Here is a 24,494-nt window from a genome sequence, read left to right on the forward strand (position 1 = left end):
GGTTCAGAATTCTTGTTTGATTTTGTTGTCATATGAAAGATATAGTAAATATAAAAATACCTGTAGATTTTGCTGTAAGTGCTGCTGAAGTGAAGGGAAAACCAATTTTGTAAAAATGTTAAAGATAAAGATATGCTTTAAATATATGCATTATAATTGAAATCTATAAACAAAAATACAGTTGATAAAGTGTGATAAAATAAACATTTAATAGTGTATTTAGTGTATTTTGAATGCTTTCCCCTCACTAGTCTGATAGAGCACACGTCAAGTAGCCTTAAAAACAAAACAAATAATGTTTTTGCCTCTAGTTTCTTTTCTTTTTTTGTGATTAACTTTTTGTTTTTATATTAACAAAATAAAATCCATTCAAACATATAAACAAACTTGGAAGAGGGAGCAACAGATGTGTTATCAATAATTTACAATCAACATCTAATTTCTACAATATATATAAAAAAATATTTGTAAATATTTGTGAAGTTCGCTTCCATTTCTTAGTGAAAATAGTTTCAAAGTACTAAATATTCAGACTTGAAACTTCAAGCTGCATTGTGCAAGTAAGAACTGTGAAATGCTTTTCATTGAATAACAACTTTATATTTTGGTCTGTTACTTTCATAAACCTGTTATAGGATGTCAAAAGACTTGGAAAATAATGCATGACTCATAACTGCGTTCACACCGCAGTCTTCAAGAGCATCAAAAATCACTCTGACCGCCTGCCAACAATGCTGTAGAAAGATTTGTGGACGCTCTGATGGAGATCGAATGCATATCTTCCTGCAACTTGAGTCCTCACCTAATCTCTCCACACGCCTCTTGGTTTTTTTGGACATTTTTGTAGCTTGACAGTTTTTGGACTGTACATTTATAGGGTGCAAAAACTTTTGCTTCTAATTGGCAAAACTAAAATTGCAACAATAATCTGATTATCAGATACCCAACAGAAACGGTGACTGCTGCTTGTGTTTGGTTTAATAACAGCAAAATTGTTTACTTTAAGGTTTACAGTAATTTACAGTAAAATTTAAATGTGAAATAAGATTTGTGGCTTATGCACCCATCATGGTACGCTTTACGCTTTTTTGAAATAGAGTTGAAATAGAGCAGAAAAAGAAACAAAAAAGTGCAGCCTAAAATAGTCTCTGTATTCAAAACAAACCACCTCTTTCCTCTTCATCCTTGTCTAGATTCACAAGCACACAGGTTTTGGAGTATCATTTGTTTGTGTTTCTTCAGCGTCACGGCACACACACACAGTTCCTCTGAGGTTTTGTTGAGAGGTCTGGGCCGGTACGGTCCTCCTGAGACAATAAGTGATTTAGTTTCTCATTGCTGGTCTGCTGGCGTCTGCTGCATGTCAATCACAGAGGAGGTTTATCTGGACACACATCGCAGGACGTGATGACAATACCACCAGGTGGTTTCTCAAGGATTGGATGTGATGTGATGTGTGTGTGTGTGTGTGCGCTCATGTTTTTGTGACACATCAGGACACAACTTTGTATAATGACATGGGTATGACACAGGTATTACAAGGAGAGGGTGACTTATGAGGACATAACCCATGTCCCCATTTGTCAACACTTATAAATCATACAGAATTAGTTTTTTTGAGAAAGTAGAAATGCACAAAGTTTCCTGTGAGGGTTAGGGTTAGGGGTAGGGTTGGTGAAGGGTGATAGAAACTACAGTTTGTACAGAATAAAAACCATTACGCCTATGGGATGAACCCACTTTGCACAAAAACAAACATAGGGCTGCCAGTCGATTACAATTTTTAATCTAATTAATAACATGGTGTCGATCGGTTAATTAAATTAATTGCAAAACAAATTTGACTGTGAAAATACCCACACAAGTAAGTTCTCTTCAAGAATGGGGCTTTGGGTCATTGATTCACGCCATTAGTTCAAAATGCGGATTCATTCACAAACTAAACACCGCTGTTTTTCTTGATGATCGCAACAATTCTGCTATTGATTTAAAGTTAATATGTTCTCCGCAAATTGAAAATGGATCGGCGTACACAACAGCGTGTTCAGGTTCCTGCCAATATCCAGTAACTTCACACAGCCATTGAAGAGTCACAATCCACAATCAACAACCTGATCAACTCTATGTGAAGGAGATGTTGCACTGCGTGAGGCAAACGGTGCTCACACTAGATACTGACTAATTTTAGGACCATCCAATACAGTAAAGCTGCACATTTTAGAGTGGCTTTTTATTGTAGCCAGCCTAAAACACACCTGTGCAATATTCATGCTGTCTAATCAGCATCTTGATATGCCACACCTGTGAGGAAAATGGATTATCTCGGCAAAGGAGAAGTGCTCACTAACACAGATTTAGACAGATTTGAGAACAATAGGCTCTTTTGTGTACATAGAAAAAGTCTCAGATCTTTGAGTTCAGCTCATGAAAAATGTGGGCAAAAACAAAAGTGTTGCGTTTATAATTTTGTTCAGTGTACAATTAATAAAGTATTTATTTATTTTGAAATATGAGCTGGAACGGGATGTTCTTGCCAAGTTTTCATTAAATTTGCCCATTTGCTAAAAGTTTTGGAAGCACTTCACAGAATATATTCCTGCAGTGATTATGGTGTTATTGTGCTTCTTACTGTCCTCGGAGTGTGTCAAAGACTTATGGCCTCTCTAACACTGTTTTTCCATATAACAGTACGGCTAAAAGCTTTTTTATTCCAGCAACAGGGTTCAGTTTGTCCAAACCCTTGTGAAGAACTGAATTATTCAGGTGAATGAAGTGGCTTTCTTTGCTCAGAATAATCTCAACCACGACCATGCCAGATTTATTTGGATTTCTGTTCTCTGTGAAACATCAGCTAGCTCAAAAATAAAAACAAATACCATATACAGGCACTCAAAAAAAATAAATAATAATAATAACTTTGTGTAACTTCCATTCAAACTTGTTATACACAGTTCACCAGCATGTATAATCTAAATATAGATCTGGATTAATTTGCTTTGACATGAAACACATTTTCCTGTAATGCAGAACATTAACTTTGACATGCACAATTACTGGTTTAATTTTATTAACTTATACAACAATAGTAGCTGTCGTTCAGATATGAAACTTGTTAGAAGGAAGGATGTTTCCAGTGCTTCGTTGGAGAGTGAGTAATTTTACAGTTTGTTTTGGACAAAGAAAACTTGTAATATATAGTAGTGCATATGTTGAATCATTACATTATTTAAAGTCACCCTGTCCCCGCAGTGTAAAAGTGTGTGTGTGTGTGTGTGTGTGTGTGTGTGTGTCTGTTGTAGAAATGACTTTCCATATGAGTCACTTCTGTTATGATACTTTCACTGCTTTTTCTCATTTTTGGAGCTTGACAGATGTGGTCACTGAATTGTTTTTGTACAAAAAAGAGCTGCATAATTCAAATGTCTCCATTTGTGTTCCCCAGGAAAACTTTTTTGTGTGATTCATTCATTTAAAGTCACCCTGTCCCCGCAGTGTGTGTGTGTGTGTGTGTGTGTGTGTGTGTGTGTGTGTGTGTGTGTGTGTGTGTGTGTGTGTGTGTGTTTGTGTCTCACAGATGTACTGCGGCTGATGAGATGCTTCACCTCATTCTCAGCAGCTCTGATATTGATTAGCTCCACAACTCTGTTATTATAAATCATATGATCAGCGCTCAGCTGTTCATCTGCCTGTTGAAACAGCTACAGTACAGTCACATAGGTTAACTGGGTGTGGTGATTTACACCATTGATTTATCACCTGCACACTCACATGCAGGTGAAAGAATTATGTTTTTATCGTCAATTAATGAGGCTTTATATTGGGAATTTAATCAGTGTGACTCGAATGCATTACACTACTGTGTATCATCTGTAGTGTCTGACTTCAGCATGAATGTCTGGTTCACTTTACAGCTTACTGTAGCCAAGAACCACCCACTTATACAGGACAAGAGCGTCTGACCTTCATATAACCAAACAAACATCTGAAACCACTGCTACCTGCACATTCATAGTAAGTATGCAAATAAATATCTGATTATGAAAATCTCTGGTAAACATATGCATCACAGTTTTTAAATTGTTCTTATTTGAACATTGAAAGTCAAATTCCAATATTTACATGCTTAGTTTATTTTCCTATTGACTTGATTATTACTCCTTTCAATCGGATAAAAATATCATTCAGATCAAGCTCAGTCAGGCAGATTGAGGCATTCAGGACTTTTCAATCCAATTACTAACAGATTAATTGGGTTCATGTACTTTTGCAATACTTGAGCAAAATTCACAGTTTAAGAATCTGCTCATTTTATTTAATGAGTGTAAATTTGAATCAATTCAACCACGACACACAGGATCATGAATTTGATAAACAAGGAATACTGAATGAAAGATATTGTGATAAAACAGAAATTATAACACCATTAAATCTAACTAATTATGCTTTTTATTATTTTGTTGCATGACTAGATGTTCATCAAATTCCCAAAATAAATTAAACTCAATAATTAACACAGCCAGCTTTTATTTATCATCCAGCAACACACAATGCCACCCCATTATTTTAGATAACTTTATTGGGAGAAAAATTATTATAAGTTGAATTATTAAATGTAATATGTTTGAATTTAATACTCTTTTAATGATGAAACTTGGATCAGAGAAACTGTCTTTAGTAAATCTACACTAGGAAAGACTGTAACACACAAACATGATGTTCGTAGACCCGACAAAGACAGACAGCACTGACTGGGACATAAATACATTGGGTGACAAGGGTAATTAAAAGACACACCGGAATCAAATGAACAATCCAACAAGGGAGAAATTGGGTCATGGGGAGCACATGAGGAGAAAAACTCACATAAACCTGGGATGGGGTCCATGGTGGAGACTACAGAGGGAGTAGCCAGGGTGAATCATATTGAAGAAGGAGCCAGGGAGGAGACTGGAGGGACTTGAAGCAGGAGGAGTCAAGTGGGACCCAGGCCTCTGCCATAAGAATGATTTATGGTGGAGCCGACGGAAGAAGGAGAAGGGCTGATGACTCCGGAACCAGTTGACTGACAAGCCATGGTGGAGAGGAGGGAGCTAGGAGCCATGGTGGAGGATGGGACTCAGAGGCTGGAGGTGGAGGCAAGGGATTCTCCAAGCCACGCTAACAATGGAGACTGACCCGTGGTGTTCACAGATGGTGGGCTGAGGGGGAGCAAAGGGGCAGCCAGACAACAGTCTGTTGGACTCAGAGTCAAAAGCTCTCTTATGGCTGAACTCTGGAACAGGAGCCATCTCTGGGACACACTTGGGAACAGGAGCCCTCTCTGGGCCACACTTGGGAGCAGGAGCCCTCTCTGGGCCACACTTGGGAACAGGAGCCCTCTCTGGGCCACACTTGGGAACAGGAGCCCTCTCTGGGCCACAATTGGGAACAGGAGCCCTCTCTGGGACACACTTGGGAACAGGAGCCCTCTCTGGGCCACACTTGGGAACAGGAGCCCTCTCTGGGCCACACTTGGGAACAGGAGCCCAAACTTAAGAACAGGAGCCCTCTCTGGGCCACACTTGGGAACAGGAGCCCTCTCTGGGCCACACTTGGGAACAGGAGCCCTCTCTGGGCCGAACTTAGGAACAGGAGCCCTCTCTGGGTCACACTTGGGAACAGGAGCCCTCTCTGGGCCACACTTGGGAACAGGAGCCCTCTCTGGGCCGAACTTAAGAACAGGAGCCCTCTCTGGGCCACACTTGGGAACAGGAGCCCTCTCTGGGCCACACTTGGGAACAGGAGCCCTCTCTGGGCCGAACTTAGGAACAGGAGCCCTCTCTGGGCCACACTTGGGAACAGGAGCCCTCTCTGGGCCGAACTTAGGAACAGGAGCACTCTCTGGGCCACACTTAGGAACAGGAGCCCTCTCTGGGCCACACTTAGAAACAGGAGCCCTCTCTGGGCCACACTTAGGAACAGGAGCCCTCTCTGGGCCACACTTAGGAACAGGAGCCCTCTCTGGGCCGAACTTAGGAACAGGAGCCCTCTCTGGGCCACACTTAGGAACAGGAGCCCTTTCTGGGCCGAACTTAGGAACAGGAGTCCTCTCTGGGACAAACTTGGGAACAGGAGCCCAAACTTAAGAACAGGAGCCCTCTCTGGGCCGAACTTAAGAACAGGAGTCCTCTCTGGGACAAACTTGGGAACAGGAGCCCAAACTTAAGAACAGGAGCCCTCTCTGGGCCGAACTTAGGAACAGGAGCACTCTCTGGGCCACACTTAGGAACAGGAGCCCTCTCTGGGCCACACTTAGGAACAGGAGCCCTCTCTGGGCCACACTTAGGAACAGGTGCCCTCTCTGGGCCGAACTTAAGAACAGGAGTCCTCTCTGGGCCACACTTAGGAACAGGAGCCCTTTCTGGGCCGAACTTAGGAACAGGAGCCCTCTCTGGGCCGAACTTAAGAACAGGAGTCCTCTCTGGGACAAACTTGGGAACAGGAGCCCAAACTTAAGAACAGGAGCCCTCTCTGGGCCGAACTTAGGAACAGGAGCCCTCTCTGTGCCACACTTGGGAACAGGAGCCCTCTCTGGGCCACACTTGGGAACAGGAGCCCTCTCTGGGCCACACTTGGGAACAGGAGCCCTCTCTGGGCCACACTTAGGAACAGGAGCCCTCTCTGGGCCGAACTTAGGAACAGGAGCCCTCTCTGGGACACACTTGGGAACAGGAGCCCAAACTTAAGAACAGGAGCCCTCTCTGGGCCGAACTTAGGAACAGGAGCCCTCTCTGGGACACACTTGGGAACAGGAGCCCAAACTTAAGAACAGGAGCCCTCTCTGGGCCGAACTTAGGAACAGGAGCCCTCTCTGTGCCACACTTGGGAACAGGAGCCCTCTCTGGGCTGAACTTAGGAACAGGAGCCCTCTCTGGGCTGAACTTAGGAACAGGAGCCCTCTCTGGGCTGTATTCAGGAACAGAACAGAAGCCATCTCTCGACTCTGGTCAGTTGCTAGAGACATCTTTCGACTCTGGTCAGGGGATAGTCTTTTTTTCGACAGTCTTTTCCTTCTCATTGTCCTCTTTCGGGCTGCTGTCATCATAGGGCATTAAAGAGAAAATCTTCTGGCGGGCTTGACAGTGGAGCGGCCGATGGCCTTAACTCGGGATCAGAGTGTCTTACTGGGCTGGACAGGGCAACAGGACTGACAGAGGGCTCTGATGAAGGAGGGAGGAGAGGGGAAAGGTCAGCATCCAAATCTAATTTTGGATCCCCTTCTGCATTCCTCAGTCCCATTTCCTCATTAAAACTCATTAAAAGTCAGTGATGGATTATTTATCATATGGCAACTATCCCACAACATAATTTTAGAAAACTTCATAAAGATAATTATTAACATAAGTTTTTTTTTTTCGATTTTTTTCTTCCGATTTTTATACAATGAATTTAATACACGTTTCATGTTCCATGTGTAATTTTAAATAATCAGTACTAAAAAATAATAATAAATAATTAAATTAAATAATAATAATATTTTATATGAATCTCAAGACTCTCAAAACAACTAACACAAGCAATATTTATTTGTCATACAGCAATATTATTGTAGGTAACTTCATAAAGAGACATATTAACATAAAAGAGGAAATAAATTATTTATATTTGTGGCATTTCAAAATTCAGTAGCTATTTCTAAAACAAATATTTTAATTAAACGTTTTTAATTAATACTGAAAATGTAAAATTCTTGAAAGCTAATTCAGTTGTCACGCGAGCGCACACAAATAATAAAGTTGTATATTTAATTCCGTTTTATTTATTTATTTTACTTTTAATTAGAATTAGAATTTAAAATTCACTTTTAATTTTTCATTGGCGCATTTAGTTTGACTTTAAAGTGATGTCTGACAGCATTGCAGATTCTCTTTATAACCTGATGAGATTAAATTAAAACAGCAGCAGGGTTGTGCACCGGACGGTGCTCTCACTCTCTCTCTCTCTCTCTCTCTCTCTCTCTCTCGTTCTCTCTCTCTCTGTGTGTGTGTGTGTGTGTGTCACGCAGACTGTATTCAGATGTTTTCGGCAGCAGGATGGCGTGAAAGAGCCACGGAGAGCAGAGCCCACGCACGCGCACACGCACGCGCTCGCTCCCAGAGTCTCGCGCTGAGGAGTCAGTCTCATTCCAGCATCAGTCGCGAATTATGGATCTGCGGGGCTCACACACTATTGGAATGATTTTACCGCTGTATCTCATCTTTTACTTCATCCCAGGCTCCGTCAGCAAAGGCGAGTATCACGTTATTCATATTATTCGAGGTAATCTGAGACGAATAATGACTTTTCTGATGGATTTGTGTCCGCGCGCGGTCCTCTTACTGGAATAACGGCAGTAAGTTGAGGAGGAACTTTGCTTTGTGCCAACCGGTGATTAAACGACAAAACAATCTAATGTTGTTTTATTATTTTAGTTGATGTAGTTTATTATATGTTTGATGATGTATTAATGTATGGTAGCTTGAGGGGGAAACTGATTCATTAATGCAACAGATAACGTGAAGGTGTTTTACGCATCGAATTGGTTTGATCGAGTCCATGATCCGGAATATCTGATGTGTGATTTTTATTTCAAATTGTCTCAGAATGAGCGGTTTTGTGTCTATTACTGTAGTACACACTTACTCGTGTATTTCAATGGGTCGGATGCGACAGGAGAAATACTTGCACTATTTAATGTCGTGTGTTTTAAGCCTTCGTGTCAAATAGTGGATTAGTTAGCTATCATAACAATTACGACTGTTAATTTATTCATAATAATGCCAAAGTAATATCGATATTATTTACAATAAGCTATTTAATAGGCATTAATAGATTAAAATATTAACAACACGTAAAAATTACTATAATTAGAATTATTAACGTATGAACTTCTTGAAGGTATCATGCATTTCATTAGGTGACACAAAACTCGATTGCGCGTCCGACGCGACGCAGCTTAGTTGACGTTCGACGATCTTCTATCCTGAATTGTCTCGTCCAGTCCGAAATAAAATACTTCTCTGCTGAGAAACAAAAGAAACATCTTACAGACAAGCCTATGATGGCTTTTCGCTCAGGCTGGTCTGGTTTGCGGATTTTGGAGGGGTTGTAGTTGGTCAGGATCGAGGGTGCAGCTTTCTGGACCAAAAGCTTTTTTCGAGCGTCGATTTATTACATCGAGCTCGTATCTGATATTAAACATGAAGAATATTTCTGATTGACAGGTGAAGTGACCAAGTCTTTAGCTGCGTTTAGGGGTGGATTTATCTGAAAAACTATGGCCACTCTTTTCCAAAGCAGAAATCATCATAGTTGGTAAACTTCTATATATATATAGTGTGTGTGTGTGTGTGTGTGTGTGTGTAATAGCAAAAAAAAAAAAAAAAAAATCAATATGCATGTACAGTATGGAAAGATTGATTACGTTGGTCAAAAGAGTGAACAATGTGAAATTTGCCATCACTTTCCAGCAGTTGCATTAGAAACACACAACAACCTTTACTAGATGTCTAAAAACATAATGCCAATGTAAAATATTGCAAAATACAGTGGTATAATGTGCATTACATTTTCTTAAATTAAAATAAAAGAAAAACTTTGCTAAAAATATCATCACAGTCTGTGAAAAGTGTCCATTATCAACCGGTGTAGAAACCTGTTGAAATAAGTGCACAGTAATGTCCCTTGGTGAAAAACATCAATAAATTAAGCAGAAATGTGTGTGAACAGTATTACTGTCCATCCAAAACGAGCTTTCTCATGATTATATCTAGTTAACCTGTCAGTCTTTTGGAGATGCAGTGACTAGTTCTTTCTCTGAGCTGCATCAACGGGTTCTTGTTCTCTAGGTGAACTGGTGACTGACTGGTGTGAGCTGCATAATGTCATCAGTCATGTTTAGTTGCATGTTTGCATGCGGTTTGCATCAGACGGTCAGTGATGGGACTATTACTGAGGTGACTGACTTCAGCAGCATTTATTTTGAGCCTTTCAGCAGTATTTGGTCACAGATGTTGAATCTGGAATGGAGGAATACATCAGAATGAGCTTCACCAGAGTGGATCATGGGGAATTACACCGATGCAGTCTAACACAGAGTGACGGCCGTCACCATAAACGCTCGCGTCGCTCTAGAGGACAATGCTGACGTCATGCTCTCAGCTCGTGGGTGTTGGTAATGAGATGCATATGTGTTGTAATTGAAACAGATGGTTATGAACTTTGTAAGCCCCTGGCTCTGCACAGTATGCAACACTCCAGGATACAATATCCAGGGTGATGGATGCTGAATTCTGTTCCTCTGTCTGCACAGATTGAGGATGCATTAGAAATAAGAGTGCACTGGTGCCCAGACATGCCTCTCGCTCGAGTGCTGTGTGCATCATGCTACAGTGATTATATCTCCACTCCAAGACACTTCAAAACATATCATGGGACTCAAGAAACGTGGTATTTCCTTGGTGCATTTTTATTGGTGGTATAGAAACTGTGTAGCTAGGGTCATTGTTAGGGTGATCTGATTGTTAGAATCATTTTAGCATGTTGCTATGTGATAGTTAGGATGAGTCTATATATCTATATATATATTTTTTGTTTAAAATATATATATATATTGTTTTAGAATAGTGATATCGATTTCTTTTTTTGTCATTTGTTCATTCATTCATTTTTTTTAAAGAAACTGTGTTGCTAAGGCATTCTATGTTCAAAGCATCTATTTAGCATGTTAGCATGTGGTTGGTAGTGAAAGTCAAACATGCATCTTCCTCATTAAATGTTTATCTGTGAGATTTTTCCACCTGCTTTATCATCCAGTGTGTGACAATTCAGATTTGTATTTATATATTTATGTTTTGTCTTATACAACTTGATATACAGTAGTGCTATAGATTTTACATTTTTTACACTTTGTACAAACTATGATGCTAGGGTCATGGTCGAGGTGTTTTAATTGCTTTTAGCATGTTGTTATGTGGTTGTCAGGGTTTTCTGGGTGGTTGCTCGGGTGAGTTCTCCCTCACGTTTCTGTGATCTTCTGTTATGTGCATCTTTCTCATTCAGTGTGCATCTCTGGGGTTTTCCACCTGTTTCATGGTATGCATCTGATCACTTTTTCAGAAACTGGGTTTTTGTACAGTTTGTTCAGCTTTATCTGTATGGCCTCCGCTGTTAGCTCCATAAAGCACAAGCCTGAAATATCCTGCTCATGTGAGACGCAGAATCAGGCCGCAGTCGAAGCCGTGCTGGGCTCAGCTGGTTCCTCTGCAGGAATAGAAGTGCATTGGACTGATCTGAGATGTGCTCTGGGAGTCCACACAGGCCTGTTTACATCCAATGACCCACTTTTACTCTTCATTTTGATGTCCTTGTACCCTAAAGAGCCATCAACAAAAGCTTCATTTCTGAAATCACTTCTATTTTTCTTTTAACCTCCAAGGTAGACTTAGCAGTATATTATGATATCTCGATTTTCAAAATGGACTCAGGGGCTCACTTGTGTAGTTTCATACTGGAGCACACACTTAAGCATCAAGGCTCTTTAATGGTTCTTTTAGGCAAGTCACTATGGCCTGTTTGAGGCTTTTGAGTTGTTTGTTTTTTTGGAGATGGCATTAACTGTTTAATTTATCATTCTCCAGATTCCCAGAACCAAATTTCTTCAGGTTCTTCAGATCAGCGTTCTTGAAGCACCAGATCATAGTGTGGTTTTCAAAAATAACCATATTACATTACTATTTTTATTTAATGCGGTGACCTGTTGATACTGATTTTTGCAGATTCCGAGAAGATTTGAGAATAGACTTAAAACGGGCTAGTGAAGGAGAAAGTCTCACATTTACAGACAAACTTTTCTCAAGTTTAGTAGATGAAGCTGGAAAAGCCCGTCCACCCTTGGTTTTACAGAGACAACGTTGGGACTGTTAAGAGAAGGTGATTACTAGACCTAAGTGCTCTTTGAGGAAAATAAGGAGTCAGAAGGTCATTGATGTATTTTGGTGCAAGATCAGATAAAGTCTTGTACACAAAGACAGCTTTTAAAATCAATTCTAAACTTTACAGGAAGCCAATGTAAAGAGGCTGAAATTGGAGTAATGTGATCCCTATTTTTCGTTCCATTAAGAAGCCTCGCTTCTTACGGGAACAAAAAAAATGGATCTCATTACACTGCATAAATTGTCGCATTTTGGACAGTCTGCAGGCGAGAAATTGCCGTTTGAGGCAGGCCACAGTAGAGCAAATTACAGTAATCCAGGTGTGATGTTATGAAAACATGGATTACAGTTTCCAAATCTTTGTGGGGCAAAAACTGTTTCAATTTAACAATTGATCTCAGATGGAAGAAGCTGCCTTTTACCACAGTGCTAATTTGTTTCTCAAAGGTGAGTAACGAATCAAATGTAACCCCAAGATTTCTTACATAGGGTTGAACACTGGCAGAGAGAGAGACCTTAGTCCTACAGTGGCCTTAAATCAGAATTTCGCAGAATTGCAAAACATTTTTAGTAATCCAATATTTGATCTCCCCTTGAAACAGTCTTAGAGCACATCCAAAGAATCACTGCTGTCAGTTTTTGCTGGAAGATAGAACTGTGTATCAACAGCAGTGGTAGGAAAATATATTTTTCTTTGTCCAAGGGAAGCATGTAAAGCGAAAAAAGAAGAGGGCCTAAAATGGACCCTTGGGGCACACCACATGACAAAGGAGCCGATGAAGAAGAAAACTTCCCAATGCTCACTAAGAAGGTTCTGTCTTTGAGATAAGAGGCCAACCACTGCAGAGTGACTCCCTGAATACCCACCAACTTTTCCAACCGATGTAACAGAATACTATGATCAGTTGTATGTAATGCTGCACTTAAATCCAACAAAACAAGCATCGCATATGATCCAGTATCAAGAACTTGCAAAAGGTCATTGCTAACAAAGTCCCTTCAATTAATGTTTAAAAAAATGCAGAACCTTTTAAAAATGAAACCAAACCACCAATAGGTGGCAGCAAATGACTATTTTAATGAGTGAGTCATTTAGACATTCATTCAACCGATTCATTCAAATGGCTGATTCATTCAGAATCAAAGCAAGTGTGTTTTAATGAATGGATTACTGAATCATTTACTCCTTTGATTCATTCAAAAATGAGGATTCATTCAGTAAAGAAACACCACATTACTTGGAGACACAATTAACAGTTCTGCTGTTTGATTGGAACTATTTTCATCACTGAAATTGAGCAAAAACTGTCAATATTGTGTCTAAAATGTTAGTCACAATTTTTTAACTTCTTGTTTACTGAACTACTATTGTATAAACTTCTACAGCAACAACATATAATTGTGCACAATTTCTTTTTAGTTTCACTTTCACTTTCAAGATCCGTGATCACACGCACTCAACGGCAGTACTTACTGCATATTTTACAAGATTAGATGTTTGTCAGTGGTGCTCAGGATCTGCAAATCATTCGCCTTCATCTCAGTCATCTCTCCTTACTCTGTTTATGTGGTAAGTGATATTTTATGTACTGTAATATGCAATAGTTATTTGTTTTCCGTGCGTTTATGAATACAGATTCACGCTTTGGGCACAACCTCTAACCCCCGGCCCTCATGATGTTATCATGCATGGCGATGTTTTTCTGTAGACATCGTCAGATGCCAGTTTTGTAGACATTGCGCAACCCTAACTTACATTATGTATAATATTATCAATATATAATATAAGAATATAATTTTTATTTAAAATTTAAGTTTTCCATATTTAAAATATAATTTAAATATTTGTTTAGTGTACTTATTTTTACATAAATCTACATAGTAAATATTTTACATTTTAAAATTCAGTACAGTTCTCATTGCATTCTATTTATATTAAATTCCTTGTCATATCACAATATTTTGTGCTCTTTCTTATATGCACTTGTCGGTAACACTTTAGAATAAGGTTCCATTAGTTAATGTTAGTTAACTACTTTCGTTAACATGAACTAAGCAAGAACAATCCTTCTACAGCATTTATAAGTCTTAGTTCATGTTAATTTCAACATTTACTAATGCATTGTTTAAATCAAAAGTTGTGCTTGTTAACATTAGTTAATGCACTGTGAATTATCATGAACTAACAATGAATAACTGTATTTTCATTAACTAACATTAACGAAGATGAATAAATACAGTAATAAATGTATTATTCATTGTTTGTTCATGTTAATTAATACATTAACTGACATTAACTAATGGAACCTTATTCTAAAGTGTTACCCACTTGTCTTTTAATATTGTGCTTTTTCAGCATTGCAATGCTGATACATATACACATTGGAATTACATTTATATAAAACCTATACTAAATGTGACCCTGAACCACAAAACCAGTCATAAGGGTCAATTTATAAATAAGCTTTCCATTGATGTATGGTTTGTTATGAGGACAATTTTTATCTGAGATACAACTATTTGAAAATCTGGAATCTGAGGGTGCAAAAAAAATTGAAATATTTAGAAATTCACACAAGTTGTTCAAATAAAGTTCTTAGCAATGTATATTACTAAACAAAAATAAAGTCTTTATATATTTACAGTAGGAAATTTATCAAATATCTTCATGGAACATGATCTTTACTCAATATCATCATGAATATTGGCATAAAATACAAAATCTATTATTTTGACACATACAATGTATTTTTGGCTATTGCTACAAATATACCCCAGCGATTTAAGACTGCTTTTGTGCTCCAGGGTCACAAATGACAGACATAACAATAATCTAGGTTTATTTTTACTTTTTGAATTACCGTAATTATTTTTGGCTGTGTGAGGTTTTTTTAGGTACTCTTTTGTTTGTTGGAGATGAAAATGTTTTTTGTTGTTTCATAGGTTCTTCAGATTAGCTCTTTGGTTTCCTTGTTCTCAGAAAGCATTTTATTCTGAAGAATTTGAGATAAAAAAGCTCTTTCTGAGTATAAAGGTTCTTGTGCTTCATCAGGCTGTTAAAACACATTTCGATCCTTTATTTAACAGTGTATAAGCTCTCGTGTGGTGTGATACTATTTCTTTTTTGACAGTCGGCCTTAGTTTACCTATTTGTAATAGTAATAGGTCCAGAAATGTGACTGTTACTAACACAGATGACAAATACAGCGGTCAGTGAATTAACACAGTAGTGCAGCAGCATTTTTTTTTTTTTTTGACATTATGCCCAGGCTGTTTATTCTGCCAAGGCAATTATATTCAGCACCGAGGCAGACTGGTGAGATCCGGGGCCAGTTTGTTGGCTCAAAATCCATCTGCCAATCACACCTTAACACTCAGTGTCTGCACTAAGCATATCAGGAGGTTTTCCCTATCTGATCTCGGGTCAGAAAGACTGACATCCCCTACTATGTTATCTTTACTTCCAGGTCGTTTATCATTGCCGAAAGCTGGTCCGGAGGCACTGAAGTGTTCAATTTAATCATGACTGTGTGGCTGCTTACTCTTGGTGATGTCGTGCGCTTTATGATAAAACTGGGTTGCCACCAGAGTGTCGTGGAAGCTTAGTCATAATTGTGAAGCATGTCTTGCTAAAAATGGCCAGCAGAATCAATTAAAGAGCGGAAAGAAAGGAGATGGCAAGCGATGGATGGAGTTTGGCTGGATTTCAGTTCCTCGAGATGTTGGGAAGTGGTTTGTTCTGATGAATGATAACATGAGGGATAAACCTCCTCTTTAAAGGTGAAGAGTGTGCATTTCACATGTTTCAAAAGTTGCAAAAAATATATATAAAATAACACGATAATTGACTGTTGAGCATTATTTTTAGGGGAAGCTTTAAAGATCTTACCCAGCTAATGGAATGTTCTGGTAAAGTTCTCTCAAAGTTGTAAACAAACCTTCTTCCTGTAACATTTATAGAATGTTCGTTCAGAGTTATCTGTTCTTTAATAATGTTCTGACAATGTTATTTATAGCCTACATAATTTATACATGGTTTTAGTTTGATGTTTATATAACGTTTTTTTTATTTTATTTGTTTGAGAATATTTAGAGTACATTCCCAGAATGTTTGCAAAATTTCGTAATGTTATGACCAAGATTATTATCTTTTTTTTTTTTTTCACATGTACAAAATTTATTTTGAAGTGTAAAACGGAAACTGGAACTTATTTCCACTTAATATGGACCTGTCCTGTAATTGCATCATTCTGGTCTTCGGTCGTTCAGGAAATTGAAAGATCTTTTGGTATTAAAATATCACTGGATCCCAGATTGTGTATCCTTGGTGTAAATAATTGTGTACTGGGAAAAAAAAAAAACTATATGTCTATAATGCTTTTTGCTATTCGCCTTTCCATACTTCATGTTTGGATTAAAGAACATCCTTCTATTGTAACTCTTTGGCGTGAAAAACTCTTGCCACTGTTACCATATGAAAGACGGCATAATGTACTGGATGGAACTCTGGATACTTTTGTAAATGATTGGTTTCCCCTTAAAGATTATTTTGGATGTGATCGGCAAGCTATAACGTATTAATATGGATTGAAGGTTATTATTATTATTATTATTATTATTTAATATAAGTTCTCTGGTTCTTTTCTCTGTATATGGTAAGAAGAAAATATGAAAATAAATAGTTTAAAAAAAGAAAAAGAAAAACTGAAAAAATTCAAGAATGAAAAACTAATTTAAAATATTAAAAAAATAAATCTATAATACTAAAGCAATTCTAATTACAAAGGAATGGCAGTTGAATTTGTAATGAAATGTAACACTCTAAAGTAGAAAAACATGTAAAGCATACTCTACTAATCTTTAGTAAATATGGTTTGTATCTCCCATTGTGAGGTCTCAGCCTCATCAGGATTTATCGTTTATCAATTCTACCAGTTGTTTGTATGGAACGAGACATAAACTCTCAGCATAAGATCAATTTGTTGCGAATGCACTTCGTATTTCCCTGCAAAGCACGTTGTCCGTTATGATTCATGGCCTCAAAGAGCCTGGACGTCGGCATGGGGCGAAGCCGAGAACAAATCACCCTCATACGTCTACTTTACTGTCAGTTATGAAAATGTGTGAATAGAAAGTCAAACGGTGAATGGGAACATTATGGAGTGAAGGTCACACACTAGTGGCAGTTGTATGTGCTTATTTTATTTTTTCTCATTGAACTCTTGCCTGCTCCTCATGCATTTGCATCTATTAAGTATTTACGCACAAAATTGTCAGGAAATTACACCGCAGCCGTCAGAGACTCGAGGCCGTATAACTCTCAAGGCTCAAGCACCCAAAACCAAAGCACATTCATCTCACACACCTGCCACGGCTGATAGGTGATACAGCCCAGAGAATTCATCATCCTGAGCCATATTTTGTCTACAGAATATACTGCACTTGCTCAAATATTTCTTTAGAAGGTGTCGAGTATGTTTGGGAGGAAATGTCATTTCTTTTCTGCGCACTTCCAAACACTTAAAGGGGATAGTTCAAGGAAAAATGTGTCTTTTTGCTTATGTTGTTCGAGAACCGAAGGTGGATCTTTTTTTTAGGAATTTGGAAAAAAGCTATCCAAGGAATAATTGACGACGAACCATTGAATTATTTGAAAATAATGCACACCCAAGGTGAATGGTTTTGGTTCTTTTGCTAAGCTGTATCAACCTTTGAAATAACTGGAATAATTTGGCGTTATGAACGAAATAATTTGGCCAACATTGGTGATATGAACATACTTTTGCTATGCATTTCCCTGGAAATAATTGAACATTTTAGGAAGTTCGTCAGCCAATCAGATTCAAGCATTCAACAGCCCCATAGTTTTTTTTTGAAAGAAATTAAGAATGTTTGTTCGGCAAGGATGCACTATATTGTTCAGAAGTGAGAGTAAAGACATTTATTATGTATAAAAATATTTCTATTTCAAATAAATGCTGTTCTTTTGGACTTTATATTCAAATTAGAATCCCCGAAAAATAAAATGTATCATGATTTCAACAAAAATATTAAACATTGAAAATAATCAGACATGTTTCATGAACAGCAAATCAGCATATTGGAATGATTTCTGAAGATCGTGTGGCACTGAAGACTGGAGTAATGATGCTGAAAATGTAGCTTTGATTACAGCAATCAATTACAGTTTAAAAGATATTCACATAAAAAAACTTTTTTTTTAAATTGTGATAGTATTGCACAGTTTTACTGTCTTTATTGTATTGAGCAAATAAAGATACTTTTTTTAGAAACATTAAATATCTTTGTGGATTTAATGTATGTATAAACACACAAATCTTAATGTTTAAGCATATAATGATATTCTAGGGAATTGTGTGCTTCCATTGTTAAAGCAGCAGTTTGGACAGAACTCTTTTATATTCTAACATGACAATTCTTCTCTGTATAATGCAAGGTTAGAAAATACATGATTTATTTAGTCAGTGTGGAAGAACTTGATGGTCTTCAGAAAGCAAAAAAACTCAACACCAAACATTAATGACCTGTACATACACTATATGGACAAAACTATTGGGACAAAACTCTGGCAACAAAGAATGAAACATAACTTTTTAAACAAAAAAATGCATTCCCTTTCATTCTGTTGCAACAATTTTGAAAGTTTCTAAAATAGAGATTGACCGATATATCGATTTACCGATATTTTACCAGATATTTAAGAATTTTACCATAATAAAGCCATAATTCACTGATAAATAAATCTGCTTTGTGTTTTGAGAATTGCGTGCTGGATCTCCATCGCAGTGCATCTGAGGGCAGACGAGATAACAACAGTGTGCAGGTACTTGATTTGCTATAGTTAGTAAACTTTATTTAACATAGCAGCTAGTTGTGCACAAATTCGATGCATTACATAAATGCCTGAAATGTAGTTTGTGCAGCTTGGCTCTAAAAAATAGAGATCATTTTACAGAGTCATGTTAAATAATCCATCAAGTCCTGTCCCAATAAAGACGTTACTAAATAATATGCAGCAATGAATTAGCTCATTTTGGAAATAAAAGCAGTGAATTAAATTTTCTCAACATTAGTCTTGTGAAGCCGCTTTCATATTGCTGTTCACTCAGCAGGTTGATGTGGTTGATGCTCAGGAAATGCTCCAGAACGCCCACTGCATGTAACTTTTAACAAGATTAACTTGTTTAAAACACCCTAAATTGTATTAAGATTTAATATATAACCATTAATTTGCTAATAAACATCTAAATAAATACAACTCTTTGGAAATTAATTATTTATTATTGCTGTGAGCGATTGCAATTGGAGTATAGTTCTGTGTAACTGCATACTGTCGATAAACCGCGCTGTCAGCAGGCATTTCATAATATAGAAGGACAAAACATTATTAATAATTTTTATATAACATTCCACTTGAGAAATGCAATAAAACACAATATTTTGTTTGTTATATTCCGATATTCCAGAGAATATTATTCAGTGAATTAGCATTATCCAGTGAATTATTCTTGACTCTGTAGCTATTAAACAGTTTATAAACCTACTAAAATTGTAGTTTAAAATGAGCCCGATATGACTCCTGTCCTCTGTTTATTTTCTCCATTTGAAAACATTAGACATTCTACATTTTTATAAATAAAATGTTTTTTATTGTTGTAATACAAAGATTCAATTTAACATGAAAGACTGAAGAAGTATGTTCTTACTTCACTCAGTCATTTATTTACTTTATAACAGTAAATAAATATCGGTTCTGTATATCGGTTATCGGGCACATAAACATGCAAATAATTGGTATCGGTATTGGTTATAAAAAAATATTTTTTGGCTAAAGATCTGCTTTTAAAATCACACCAGAGGTGTTCAGCTGGGTTTCTGCAGACCAGTCAAGTTCTTCCGTGCTGACTCGATCAATAATTTATTTTTGCAATGTCATGTTAGAACAGAAAGGGTCTTGTCCAAACTGTTGCAATAAAATTAGAAGCACACAATTCCCTAGAATATTGTTTGCTTAAACATTAAGATTTGTACTCATGGAAATTACTAAAACAGTCAAAGGTGTTCAATAGAAGGGAGTGTCCCAGTACTTTTGGCAATATAGTGTATATATGCATATATAAAATACCTAATAAAGTATAAGACAATCAAAAAACGTGGTGCATATGTATATTGTACGTGTTTTGTATGTTGTATAGACAGTAAATTATTCTTTATGGTGTTTTTTGGAGCTTGACAGTCGTCATAATGACTTGTTGTTGTATGGCATAAATTTCCTTTAAAAAAAACCTCCTGTGGCGTCTCACAGATCAAGATAACAGCATGTGGGACGGGAGCAAGTAAATAAACTCAGAGTTTTCGTTTTGGAGTGAACTATTCCTTTAAATGTGCTCCATGTTTTATATCATCAGCCTCAAACATCTCGCTAATAAATAGACACGGATAGACGTGCCCTTGAAGAAGAACAGATAAAACACAACAAAATCGTCAGCGGGACGCTGCAGGAGGAGCGACTCCTGAGCCGTGTCACATTCTACAGGCGTAGTTCATTTCACTCTTCAGTGCTTCCCCTGTGGCAGGCTGGAAACACAGAGTGACCTGCCCGCAAACTAGGTCAAAGGAGAAACGTGCCCCTTTACACCCAAGAAAACAGCTAATCAGATATTTCTCACCCTTGAGGCGTCCGAGTTCTCCAGTAGTTCGGCGTCGGGGATCTGAATGTGGCTTTCCTCTGTGAGCGCAGTGAAAGTGATTAGTTGTCGGTAATGGAGGGGAATGGTGTTAGTGACACCGCTCGACCTGCCTGCTATCTACACACACACACACACACACAGATCCCGCAAACGAGCTCTTCGTCAATTGTTTATCTGCCTGTGATTTCACTTTCTGATGTTCCTCTAGAAAGACGGTCGAAAGACTCCGTGACATCAAGAGTTTTGTGGCTTTTTAGTCTGTCTGTTTATATATATTGTGCATATAGTATGAAGCTGATAGTGTTTTTACATGAACTTATAAATAATAATATTTACTTATTTAAATCTACTATATGCACAAAGTGTTGGGACTGTTCTAATAAACAGGTGTGACTGCTTATAGTAATAATCTTACAAATCTTAATGCTAAAGCATATAATGATATTCTAGGGAATTGTGTTCTTCTAATTAAAGCTATAACATTATTCAGATTAAGAGCTGTGAGTGATTTCTCTTTGCATTTTTTGTTTGTTTGCTTAACATTGATTGCCCAAGTGCCAGTCTGTCACTTTAAAAAAGTATATTGACACACATCAGATTTAAGTAAATTATTTCCAAGCAATTATTTGACATATTTTGTGTGCATTTGATCATTTGGACATGCACTCGAAGCTCAAAGTGTAATTTGGTTGTCTCTTTTTTTAGTGCTGGGTGCACATATCGTATTCCTTGGGAACACAGCCTTGCTCCAATATGCATTAGTGTATGTTTGTTTGTTTATTTGCTTACAGCCAGCAAAGTTGGCTGAATTTCATTGCAAGTCTGGCTTGTGTTTACTACACTACTGATGTCACTCGTTCAGAGTAGGACTATATATCACTATATATCACCGGCCTTCATGACAGCAGCTCATTAGTAGTTAAAACAAGCAATTACACCATGCATGTCAAGAAAATTCATGTTTAACGTGATTTCCCCTCCGAGGGTGTCCGTCCATTAAGAACTCAACATTCATCACACAGATGCTCCTGTCAGGGATTATCATTTATAATAAGGGCTTCTCAAGCTTACAGACCCCTGCAAGAATCAAACGGCTTGATTTGAGGAGTCGCAGCCCCTTAGTATACAGATAAAACAGCACGAGATGAAACGCGTCCCTGGAGGACCAGAACATGAGCGTGTAGAAGAAGCACGGGCTTTATGTTCCACTCGCACTGCAGCTTTTAGAAATGATACATTTAAAAATACATGTTCTATTTAGAACCAGCCTGGTGTCACTTTGATGCTCCACAAAGAACTTCTCGTTCTCTCTAGGTGATTAGAAAAAAACTGTCTGGTGCTTTGAAGATCAGAGAAAACAAAACACTGATCTGAAGAACTACATGAAGTACTAAATAATCAAACATCAAGAATATCTGAATCCACAACAGGGACGCTGGGGCTAGTTGTCACACCTTTTAATCTAGTCACTTATTTATTTTCCAGTTGCATTTATATTCTAAAGTCAATTTCTACTCAAAATTGTATTGTCTTGAATACAAAAAAAGTTTGTATAAAGTAAGCAGTTTAATGACTCTGAATTGAGCATGTACAGTATTTTACGTATGTTTTTTTAAATATGCAATATATTTAATTAAATAATTGTATTTGTTTATTTATTTTAAATGTGAAATAGTCTATTTAATGGCTTTTCAGATCTAAACATAAAATTGAAATCAAAATAAAATATGTATCTGATTAAATATTATTAATAGTATTTATTTGAAATGCATTTTTTAATTAATTTTTAAATGTATTATATTCAATTTCATGGCTATTTAGCAAGATATAAACTTTAAAAAAATATGCTATTTAAATAAAGAAATATATAATATATCTGATTAAATATTATTCATATGATTTATTTATTTGAAATAACATTTTTAGATACATTTTTAAATGTATTAGAATCTATTTAATTAATTGTATTTAAAAATTTAATATGTGTAATTAATTACACATTTGTGATAAATTTGATTACTTTTTGATTCCTTTTAGATTACTTAACTTGTATCACATAGATTTACACAAGATTATTCTGTACTGTATTGATATTAAATTTAAATAAAAAATTAAATGTATGCATTTAGCAGATGCTTTTATCCAAAGCGACTTACAGAGCATTCAGGCTATCAATTTTTACTTATCATGTGATATAAAAATAAATAAAAAAATGTGTTCCATTCTTTGCTATAAACAACATAAAGTACATATAGTTTAGTCAGAGTTTCACTGTCTGGGGTTCATGTAATTATTTTACATGAGATTACATGTAATCAGTTACTACCTGGCACTGATAAATTGCTCTAATGCAAATGTGACAACTTGCCCCGACTGTCATACTAAAAAAAAAAAAAAAAAAACGTCATGGTCCCACCTCTCAGTTCAGATTCACATTGATAATGCAGTTACTATTGACATAGAAGACATTGTGAGATTGCACTTTTGACTGAACATTACTGAGTTACTGAGATAAAGACTCGGTGTCCCCTTTATAGTGCAAAAGAAAAGGTTTGGCCATCTTTTGTCAGTCTGAAGTGTTGCACAGACCCACTGAAGGACTTTAAAGTGTCTATTTCCAGTATCATGTGACTTTCTTCACAACGTTTTGGTTTAAAAATAGCATGACGCAAGTGAGCGGTAGATCCAGAAGAAAATGACTTAACGTCACACGTTTGATCAGGAAGGCTTTCAGAAGTCACAGGCGTCTGTATAAACACAGAAAAACTCAAACTACCACCCAAGGATCAGCTTATGATAATCTCAGCTGGTGCTGAATTATGAATGCTGCAGAAGTATGAATTTCTGTGTAGAGTTTCAGGCCATATTTGACTGGCTTTTGAGTCAGAAATGCAGCATTGTGGGGAAATTTCCACCTGCTGGACCTTAAAACAGGTTAAACCTCCACTGAGCTGAACACACACCTAGATGTATTGAGTTACAAACCACTTCTCTTTGTTAACTTGTACCGGCAGCGTCAGTTAATATTTATTCATTGCATACTTCATATGTACTGCACAGCAGAGGGAATTAAGGAGCAGATGGAAAATTTCCCACTAATGATGTCAAAGCAGTTTCGATGCTAGAAAAAAAATAAAAAAAAAATATATATATATATATATATATATATATATATGTATGTGTGTGTGTGTGTGTGTGTGTGTGTGTGTGTGTGTGTGAAAACAATGCATTCGTTATCAGACTTATAAAACATGGAATGCATTGACTCCTATGCATTTCTTTCTGCATGTAATTGATGTTTGTTTCATGCATGTTGCGGCATCCATATCAAATGCATGATGCTCTTGTCTCGCTGCTGTATTTATGTATAATGCATGGTGAGTCATCACAGGGATGTGTCTTGACGTTCGTGCCCATCTTGTTAGATAACGTTGCTTTGAGTTAATCTGATGGCCGCTGATGATTTCTGATGTTGTGTCTTAGAAGGGAATCTGTCATCATGACATTCGTCTTTAATTGTTTGGCATTGTTCAACAGAGTAATTGTGTGCTGCTGAAGGCTGCTCTGTGGCCCGGCTGTCAGGTGTGTTTACCTGAGATAAAGGCAGATCCTCAGCCGCTGACAGTGCGCTGCTCGGGGAGTTTACTCAGTTTCTGTGTAAGTTTGAATAAATAATGGGGGAAGATTGGATGTAGCCACTCATCAGATCACAGGGTGTTAGTCAGTGAGTCGCAGAGCTCTGGTAGGATTGGGTGTATAGTCAAAACCATGGTATTTGAGAAGTACCTTGGTGTATCATATCATATGCATCATATGCATTTTTAAATATGAA

General features: G+C 37.3%; 1 protein-coding gene across 1 annotated transcript in view; it reads left to right on the top strand.

Moving 5' to 3' along the window:
- The window catches only part of cntnap3 (contactin associated protein family member 3), a 198,804-nt gene that overhangs the window by 84,684 nt on the left and 89,626 nt on the right, over nucleotides 1-24,494 (top strand). The window contains exons 2-3 of the mRNA XM_052567688.1: nucleotides 3,912-4,011; nucleotides 8,045-8,268. Of these exons, the coding sequence (XP_052423648.1) occupies nucleotides 8,184-8,268 (85 nt within the window). The 5' untranslated portion in view covers nucleotides 3,912-4,011; nucleotides 8,045-8,183. The remainder of the gene's footprint in view (nucleotides 1-3,911; nucleotides 4,012-8,044; nucleotides 8,269-24,494) is intronic.

The sequence above is a fragment of the Carassius gibelio genome, chromosome B10 (assembly GCF_023724105.1).
Source record: "Carassius gibelio isolate Cgi1373 ecotype wild population from Czech Republic chromosome B10, carGib1.2-hapl.c, whole genome shotgun sequence".
NCBI lineage: Eukaryota > Metazoa > Chordata > Actinopteri > Cypriniformes > Cyprinidae > Carassius > Carassius gibelio.